Genomic DNA, 10,000 nt, shown 5'->3' with positions numbered 1-10,000 from the left:
TTCAATTTGCGGTCTTGATCCCGTACAGTCACTAATGGACTTATTTTTTGACACACTTTACGCGCGGAAACAAAGGGCTGCCACTAAAACCAATCAGAGAACCCCATGTCAAGCGTGACTGCTATTATTCCATGTTTTCAACCTCGAACCTAGGCTCTCTCTCTTCTCCTCCCTTGTCTCGACGACAAGGGAGAAGTAAGAGAGCCTGGGTTCGAGGTTGCCATGTTTTTTCATGGACATGTTAAGGGTCAGTTTCACGGTTTTGCGCATGTCCAAGCTTTGCCGCCAGCAATTGTAAATTTAACGGTTTCTTACTGAACCAGATGGCGTTCATATTAAAGCAAATACACTGAACGACTGAGGCCCAAATTTGGTTGAAGATACGGCGGGTTTACACAGAAAATATCAAATTTAGTTTTGACCATCGAATTTACTGTGCGGGTCGAACCTTTTATTCTACGCACGTCGCATGCTGTAGGTTAATAACAAAGGAAATGATTGCAAAAGTAGTTCCAATTTCCACTTCAATGGCATTGTTTCCGTATCCTGCATGAGTGCTTTCGATTGTTTCAATAACAATGGAATTAAATGAGCTGACGTGACAGTTTGCCCATGCGCAGAGACGCGAAACTCTCCCTTTAACTAATTTTCGCGGGAAAGAGTATTCTAAAAATAAACTTATTTGTGACTGTGCTGGAGAGCCCACCCATGCCATAAGAACACTCTTCATCTAATTCACTCTTGGTTACAGCCAGCACATATTGCGGAGCGACGACAGAGTAATCGATGTAAACGCGAGAAGATAAGCTACAGAGGAGGTAAAATCGACCCCTATATGCAGAATGAACTTTAGTTTATTTCTTCACCGCCCTCTAGGAAACAAGATAAGAAGGTCAAATTTCGGGATTTGTAAAGGAATGGGGTGAAATAAATAAATTAAGAGTTGTACGCCCTGAAATCATGTGAAATGGTTGAATTTTAACTACGCCGAGATGCAATTAATTTCAGATAGCGATACTGTCGTCGCTCCTTAAGTGAACTCATGTAAAATGTAAGTGCTTTGTTTATAGTGGAAGTGAACTTAGCTATCAAGCTGTAGTTCACAGGTACTCCACTTTCAACAATTGCAAATAAACGATTCAAACTTAACACGAACACGATTAAGAACCCCAACTGGCTAGAGGCAACCAGTTAACTATTTACAAAGCGTGGTGGAGTTGAATCCGGAACAACTGGAAACAAATCCAAACCAGAGGTTAGAACGGGATTTGAACCCTGGGGCAGCCGCATGCAAACCAAACGCCCTAACCACTGGACCACACCGTCTCCCTAGGAATGTGCCTAGGGAGACCACAGGGGCTATCTTTATATAGCTAGGCAAACCAACCGCCCATTACCCAAGAGTAAGAATCTGGTATCAGATTTGTCCCCAACAGCGTCAGAAACGTGTCTATTTTTTAACCAGGTTTTGCAGGATAATAAACAAACGGCTACCTGAATATATCCAATTCAAATATCCCGAGGTTAAGATTCTTTGTGTCTTGTATTTGCATTTATTATGTATCATTCACATTTAAATGATATGGAAATACCTGGAGCAAGACGTTTCATCCCCAAAGGGATTAATCAGTAGCATAAATGGGTAAAACATCGAGTAACTCCAACTTGGTTTCAGAGTAGTCACTTTTCTGACGCTGATGGGAGCTTGGCCAATTTGGGAAAATCTTACTCTTGAGTGATGTCCTCTAATGCAAACATGATTTTGGTTTTACAGGGTGCCAAGCAGAGTAAAGAACAAAATAACTAAGGAAACAGGAAATTTGCTCTAAAAAATAGGAAATTATAAATAAAAAAAGGAAGATGAAAACAGGATATCCTACAAGACCTCAGACAAAAACGTGACACTCTAGCGACACTCGAAGCTTCCAAGGTATACCCCGTTCTCAAAGGAAAGAAAGGAAAGTGTACCTTTGCATTTTGAACACACCATAGACAAAAAACTAGGAAAGGTTGGAGCAAAAAGGACGGGCTTAGAATGATAGGAAAACGAAGGAACTTGACACCCTGACTTTTCCCATAGAATTGCTATTTAACCTTTAACAAGAGCCATACACCACAAAGCTGTTAGTGAGCAGACAGCTCGTGGGCAAAGAGAGGTCTCGGTACAAGCAGATGTCATATCTGGTAGAAAGTGGTTTCCTAGAAAGATTTTCACGGTATCGAAAAAGGGACGAAGGAAAAAAGATGACAGCGAAACTGTTGCAAGTAATGGGGTTTTCCTGGTTGTATAATTTGATCTGCTCGAACTAAGTCCTCCAAGCACTTGGTCAGCTGCAGAGGCGCGGTATGGGAAGTAATTTGCCATGGCTCTTGGAGGGAATAACGAAGAAGTAAACCAGAAAAAAAAGTTTTCAACGCCGCCGCCGCCTAACCTCTATTAAAAAAGAACAATTAAAAAAATTAACCAAAATAAACGTGAACACTGAACTGAAGATGTAAGCTTTTTTGAGCCATGGAAAGCAACCGGAAGTGAATTTGACACATTCACGGGTAGTGTATTCCTCACATTTTCAAGCAAACCCTCCCTATAAGGGTAAAAGAAAAAAAAAAACCCTACTTCCGGTTACACCCTGCACCGCTCTCAAAAGCCTACGGTGAAGCTTTGCTTCTGAACGACTGGGTAAGTTCGAATTCTCAGGAGGCACTAGAAGAAAACCTACTTTAAAGTTTGTCCAACAAACACTCAGTTCCAATAAGGTTACTGCATTTTTGTGGGGCGTGACTCGTTTACTTAACGGCAGCGACCCTCTAATTGAACCACTAATTCCGCTTTGGGGAACGTTCCTCCTGCGTGCTGTTGTTTACTTTTCTGGAATCGCCTCCTTCACTTGCTGGTTCCCAGCGCTGGTTCGAGGATAGGTGTGGTCTCCGTCTCCTGCCGCCCTTGTTGGAAACTCCCGGGGAATTGCCGGAACTCCTCGGACCTCCGGCCTGATTGTTTCCTGCCGGATTCTTTTTATCCTCAGCGTTTGATCGTGGTGAAGTTCCTTGATTTTTGGGAAGAGAAGGTGCCTTAGACCCCGTCACTCGTTCAGCACTCTGAGGCTCTCCTTTAACTCTTTCTTGCAATTCAGCTCTTGGCTTTTTACCCTCCCGAGAATCCTTCAAAGCCTCCGCCTTTAAAGCGTAGTTTTCCTGATGCCTGAGCTGTGGATCATCCCCTTTCTTTGGGCCGCCACCTGCCGACTTCACGTCTGGCTTTTTCGGACCACATTCATATTTAGAACCTTTAAAGTCATCAAAACCCTTTTGATGCTCGCGTTGCTGACTAATCTTTTTCTTTGGGGGCGTTTTTCCCAGCTTCCTTGGAGCACTTTCTCCTCTGGGACTTTTCAGGTCGTCATAACTGTTTCGATGCCAGAGTTGTTTATCTTTCCCTTTCTTTGGACTTTCACCTGAAGTCTTTTCCTCCGATTTCCCTAGGGTACTTTGGTTTTTGGAACCGTCAAAGTCGCTGTAACTCTTTTGTTTCTCTTTCCTTGGGAAATCGCTAGGACTCTTCTCCTCTGGTCTCTCGGAATTACTACCATTTTTGGAACTCTTGTTTTTGCTGGCTTGTTCACCCCGCCTTGTTTGTTTTTGTTTTACAGGTTCTTCGGGCATTCCTGTCTTGGCAGCTGTTGATTCAGTTGTGGAGCTTTCGCGCTGTTCTTCTTTGCCACGCAACATACCTGTTAATTTCTCATCCACCACATCCGTACGCCTTGCAGCGAGGGAAGGATCACACTTTTGGTGTTCTATAGACGCCACTCCATCGTTACCTTTAATCGACTTTGAGACACTCGTCTGAATTCCACCACCAGAACCTTCAAAGTCGCTGTAATTCTTCTGTTTTTCTTTCCTTGGGAAATCGCCAGGACACTTCTCCCCTGGACTTGCGGAATTATTGCCATTTTTGGAACTCTTGTTTTTTCTGGCTCGTCCACCCCGTCTTGGTTGTTTTTGTTTTACAGGTTCTTCGGGCATCTCTGTCTTGGCAGCTGTTGATTCAGTTGTTGAGCTTTCGTGCTGTTCTTCCTTGCCAACCAATATACCTGTTAATTTCTCATCCACATCCGTAGACCTTGTAGCAAAGGAAGGATCACACTTTTGGTGTTCTATAGACGCCACTCCATCATTACCTTTAATCGACTTTGAGACAATTGTCTGAATTCCACCACTTACATCCTCTTTCTCCTCAGCACACACTGCCTTGAATTCGCTGTCCTTGTCTGGACCGAACCAAGCTTCTCTTCTCACCGGCAGTTGGTCATCAGGTTTGTTATCAGGATGCACCAAAGCGCCCTTTTGCTCCAGGGTAGCATCTTCTGAGTCGGCAGATGTAATTTGGAGAGCATCTTCCATTTCAGGCGAAGCACCTTCCTCCCACAAGCTCTTCACCTGGCTTAGTTTGGATAAAAGTTGATGTTCCTCAGGGGTTTCAGCCAGTTTTGGATCCTTTGGACCTAGGTGCTCAAGTTCCTCTGGCTAACAAAAGAGTAAACGTTGAGTTAAGTCACAGGGATCCATATATAGATGTTATTGAACTAGTGTGACAGCACGCTAAGCACCGATCACTTTGAAAAATTTAACTGTTGTGTTCACAATGGCTAATGACAATAACGATGTTTGAAACATGTTCCATAAGCTCAAAAACGTAGATGACAGATGTATTTTGTCGATGTTGACTCGGGGATACTCGGAAAAAAGTCCGAGTGCTCCTTTGCAGGAGTCGAACCTACACGAACTTCAGATTGCTAGTTCAGATGTCCTACCACTGAGCTATAAGAGACTCAGAGGAGCTAGGCCATTAAACTAGGTTCAGATGACAATTGTCTGTTGATGACTCGGGAATTCTCGTTGCAGTAGTCGATCACCCTAAACCCTTTAGATTACTACTTCGGATTCTTTACCACTGGGCTATAGGAGACTCGTGGGAGATCGGCCATTCAACTAGGTTCCGATGACAATTGTCCATTGGTGACTCGGGGATACTTGGAGAAAATCCAAGCGCTCCTTTGTAGGAGTTGAACCTACGATCTTCCCATTACTAGTTCGGACGCAATGGACAACTGTCCCGCTACACTGCTAGGACTGGAATTGTCGAAATGGTGCATTGCGTAGTTTTGTTTTAAGCCCCGTCTACACGCGCAATTTTTATTTGTTCGTGTGGATGAGGAAATTTGGCCAATTTGTATGTGACAAATGCATTTGCTGAAAAGCTGGCGTGTTAGCTTTTGTGTGACAAATAAAAGTTGTCGCCTACGAAAACTTGCTCGTGTAGACGACTCCTCACATAAAATGTGGCCAATTCCTGCCTCTTAGTGAGCGCCTTTGGAGAACGACCAGGCTACCTTGCCTTCTTTCTGCTTGTTATGATATCTCTCACTTAATACAGGAGCTGTGATTGGTCAATTCTGCGGGCCATAATTCTACAGTACAGCCCGCTGTCGGCCGCTAGTTTTCTTTCCCGTGCCCCGGTTTGACCTCAGAGCTATAATAAATATCTTACGAACCTCGAATCCTCGTTTTCTTCCCGTTGATTTATGGCCCGCACGCTTGGGCCATAAATCAACGGAAAAAACTCGGTCAGTAACTTACAGTGCGGACCTCGAACTCGGTTAGTAAGAGGTATATCTCTGCTGTCCAAAGGCATTGCTGACCCGCTAAACTGTGAATTGTCAACAAATTATTTGTCGTGCTATCCACACGATCAAATGTACTTGCCAAGTTAAATTGTCACATAAAAATTGCTCGTGTAGAAGGGCCTCTAAAAATTATAGGGATACTTGCGCTATCAAGGTCAAAGGAACAACAACGTGACCATACCTCGTCTTCTTCTAAACTCATCTGAGCATTCTCGGTTTTCTTATACTCTTCTTCAGCCACCTTCACAAGGTTGATGAACTGTTCTCCTGTCTAAACAGGCAGAACACCACATTAGCCATACAGTTTTGAAAAAAAAAAAAAAAAGCATGAATACAAAGGTTTTCAATGAAATAATACAAACAGCACGACATAAGAAACAAGGTTGGTAACTAATAAGAAGGGCTTTGAAGCGAAATTGAGTTTCAACAAAATTTACTACTGACAAGGCCTAAAATGGTTGATAAGGAATGAAAGGTTCTCCCAGATCTTTGTAATGACCTGATCCTAAAGAAAATGAAGCTGAACTTAGTGAAAAATCTATTCCTAAGGAAAAACAGTATTGATTCAATACTGATAAAACCAGTATGGCCAATATGGTGAGCTGACCATGTGAGCTCCAATCAGATTCTGCGGAAGAGGTTGCTGGTACTGCACTGGGGTCTGGGGCATAAGCGGGGGAGGTGATCCAAGTCCAGGCGGCCTTTCAGGAGAATGGGGAAACCTGAGCTGTTGAGCCATCGGATGGGGAGATACGGCGACTTGGGGACTGACCATGTGAGCTCCAATCAGATTCTGCGGAAGAGGTTGCTGGTACTGCACTGGGGTCTGGGGCATAAGCGGGGGAGGTGATCCAAGTCCAGGCGGCCTTTCAGGAGAATGGGGAAACCTGAGCTGTTGAGCCATCGGATGGGGAGATACGGCCACTTGGGGACTGCCACGTATCAAAGGTTGGGGCGATCCCATGATGGCCCTTGGTGTTCCAACGAGACCACCTTGGGTCAAGTGGTGATGTATCAACTGTCCCGGTGATCCAGAGGTAGATGCTGGTAAACCAGAGAAGCTGGCATGAGGAAGGGGCAGTTGACTCTCAAACTGAGCATTCCTTTCTCCTGAAGATGGGGTGGTTCTGCCAACTGGCCACATCACATTTCTACAAATGTTCGGAGGGTTCTTGAGGGTTGTTTCGAAGTTGTGTTCTGGTGGCTGCTGTCCATGAGCTGGAGAGCTTGCAAGCCCAGGTGGCAAATTATCTGAATGTCCTCTAACCATCTTCAAGTTTGCATCAACTTGAGGATCTGGTGTTAGAGGATACGGAACTAATGGCCGCACAACTGGAGAAAAATGTCTGATCATCATCAGGGCGTGTTGCTGTCGCAGCCACATTGGACTAGGAGAACCAACAAAATGACCACTTGGGGCGTTAAACACAGCAGGATGGTGCCGAGGAGGTGTTTGGGGAGACATGGGGTTCCCCTCAAAATAACCAACTGTTGGTCTACTTTCTGTGGGTGTTGCTGACACACTTGATGGCATTGTAATAGGCGAGCCCGAAGCATGAGGCACTGTCCTAGGGCCATCTTGCAGGTAAAACCCAGGAGGTGGATTTACGCGTTGGGAAGGATTAGGAAGAGAGTGTGCTCTTTGAGTACGTACAGGAGAAACACTGGGAGAAACAACTGGTTCTTCAGCCTCCTTTGAAGCTAAAGGAGTTGACACAATCGGTAATACAGCCTGTGGAAGAGTGCTGCTTGGATAAAGAATCGCCTCTTCTTGTTGACTAACAGTCATAGTCACGTTGACTGACTTTGGATCGACATTGTTGTTAACCTGTGTCAGTGTATCAGATGAAGGGGCTCCACTAGCATTTACCGAGTTAGCGCTCATCCCTGCACTGCTCTGTTCTCCTTTCAATGGAGATGGGACGAACTGAGGCCCTGGTTCTGAACTGGATATATCATTCACGCCTGCTTGTGGGAGTGGAGGAACGTTTGTAGATTGTTGTCCTGTAGGTTGGGGTGTTCTATTTACAGTATTGTTGTCTTGTCCCTGCCTGGGGGGAGTTGATGCAGACCTTTCGCGAGAAGGTCCAGCACTAAAAGGCTTGCTGCTTAAGACAGGTGTCTCTGTAGGCTCTACTTGTCGCGCTTTTCTCTCTTCTTCTTCTTCTTTCAATCGTTCGGCTCTTTTGTTGGATTTGGAACGAGGACAATCCTTGGCAATGTGCCCTATTTTGCCACAGACTCGGCAGTTCCGGTCATTTGGTGCCTCGTAGCCATCGGTTAGGAAGTACACATCAAAAAAATACTGCTGTGCGAATGCAATCGGTATGTCATAGCGAGGAAACCCAAAGCGCTCGCGTCCTTTGATAAAAGCAGTCATGATGTAAGTGGCCATCTTTCTTGTCACTCCAGCACCCAAATTATGATCAAGATTAAAGGGATCTGTAAAAAAAGAAATGATGTTCCGAATTGAGAGAATTGGAATATGTGCAGGTGGTCATTATTTTGATAAATTGTTTACTACTCAGACTAAGGCTTTATGTTAGTTTGAGCCATCCCAGACTCGCATTTGATTAGCCATGAGACTTTCTTTGGATCATAGATCAATCAAAAGGCTTGGTTTGTTACCTCTTTTTGTACCGAATTACGTCTTTTCTGGACTGTGTTACCTGGAAACTGCATTTCTCTTAGCCAACCAGAAAATTAAAAACTTGCCATTATTAATTAATTAATTAATTAATTAATTAATAGAATCAAAATAGACTCAGTAAGAACACTTGTCATAACAACTATTGGTGGACTTGAAGCTTACTACGACTAAAGACACGAAAAAACATTAAGGACAACCCCTTACCCTCAATTGCAAACACATGTTTGGTCCACATCTTCTCAAACTTCGTCAGTTTCTTTGTCCCTCTGCAGCAAACAACATCATGTTCGAAGTCAAAAACTTCGGTATAATACTTCAAAAAGTCAATCCAAAGCAATCCTGCACTCATTCTATTCCTCTCTTTCGGTTTCCATAGGCTATTCTGGGAAGCAAAAACATTGATAAGGTACCAAGTCACTTTTCCTAGAAAATAGAATTTTTTCATTCGAGTTGCTACGTTTTTATCAAGAGAATAGGAAGCTTACGCAAGGACAACGCCAATGAGAACGTTGTCCAAAAATATTGTTTCCCGTTGTCACAATTTCGTGATAACTTTATTTTAAGGGCATGTATCAACAATTGGTATGAACAGTGTGGTTGCTTGGAAAAAAAAATGAAAAAAAAAAAGTTTCATCAGGTTCTCACACATAAGCATAAATTCGCTCAATAGGCCATTTCCGAGTTCATGTCTGCCTCCTCTTCAAAGCGAATCTAAGTGCGAAGTCTTTCTTCTGAAAATTAGTTTTCATTCATATGTAAACTAGAACTAATTCCCATCACAAAAACTTTGCACTTAGACTCGCTTTGAAGAAGAGGCTGACGTGAACTCGGAAATGGCCTATTCACGTCGTTGTCAGGACTAGGACAGCCAAGAAATGTACCAAAATGCAAAAGACACGTGCAGGACGTGCAGAGTCTTTGTTTTTGTTCAATAACCCCATTCAAATGGACGCAACATTGTAACATCCTGCATCCGTTTGCACACCTCGTTGCATGTTGTTGGGTGTTGTTGCACGAAGTTTGAAACTGGTCAAACGTTTGAGCCAACAACTCCCAAGATTTCTTTTGTTCTGTGAACGGCGAAACGTATAGCAACAATGTTGGATCCCTTTGCACAGCTCTTCCAACATTAGGGAGCTTAAGCACGCGCGTTTTCGAGACGCGGACGACAACCGGAAGTGCGCTATTTTCCCTTTAGACTTTTTTTTCACACAACCACATTGACATTGCTAAGTATCTTTTCTCCATTAGAGATGATTAATATAAAAATCTGGGAGACACCACTGCCCTGGCGTGCGAAATGCTCTCTTCCGGTTGCCGTCCGCGTCTCAAAAAAGCGCGTGCTTAAGCTCCCTATTGTTGGGGCCACGCACGTGGATTACGTTTGGTCTCCACGGAGATAGTAATGCATTAACATGTTGAAAACAAGATGGCAACCGAATTTTGTAAGTTTACAATGTCTTATGGGTCGTGTCCTTCCCAAAATACACTGCACATCCTTACATTGTTAGCAGTTGTAGCGTCTGTTTGCACTCAACTCCAAACACCATCCAACGTCTGCAGAACCAACAAATCCCAACAATGCTGGGAATTCTTGCGTCCGTTTGAACGGGGCTTAGTAGGGAAGATATCATTGACGTCAACTATAGTCATTAATGTGCCA

General features: G+C 43.8%; 1 protein-coding gene across 2 annotated transcripts in view; it reads right to left on the bottom strand.

Moving 5' to 3' along the window:
• Positions 1 to 2,682: 2,682 nt before the first annotated feature.
• The window catches only part of LOC138023612 (terminal uridylyltransferase 4-like), a 33,801-nt gene continuing 26,483 nt past the window's right edge, over positions 2,683 to 10,000 (bottom strand). The window contains exons 21-24 of one of the 2 annotated variants that reach the window (XM_068870632.1): positions 8,542 to 8,719; positions 7,558 to 8,129; positions 5,869 to 5,958; positions 2,683 to 4,527 (exon numbers count right to left, since the gene is read on the bottom strand). In XM_068870632.1, coding sequence (XP_068726733.1) covers positions 2,821 to 4,527; positions 5,869 to 5,958; positions 7,558 to 8,129; positions 8,542 to 8,719 — 2,547 coding nt within the window. In that variant the 3' untranslated portion in view covers positions 2,683 to 2,820. Of the gene's footprint in view, positions 4,528 to 5,868; positions 5,959 to 6,294; positions 8,130 to 8,541; positions 8,720 to 10,000 lie in introns of both variants that reach the window. The other variant, XM_068870631.1, reaches the window with a different exon arrangement.

This window comes from Montipora capricornis, chromosome 11 (genome assembly GCF_036669925.1).
Source record: "Montipora capricornis isolate CH-2021 chromosome 11, ASM3666992v2, whole genome shotgun sequence".
Taxonomy (NCBI): domain Eukaryota; kingdom Metazoa; phylum Cnidaria; class Anthozoa; order Scleractinia; family Acroporidae; genus Montipora; species Montipora capricornis.
The sequence above is the reverse complement of the archived record's forward strand: the minus strand, read 5'-3'. Positions and strand labels throughout refer to the sequence as shown.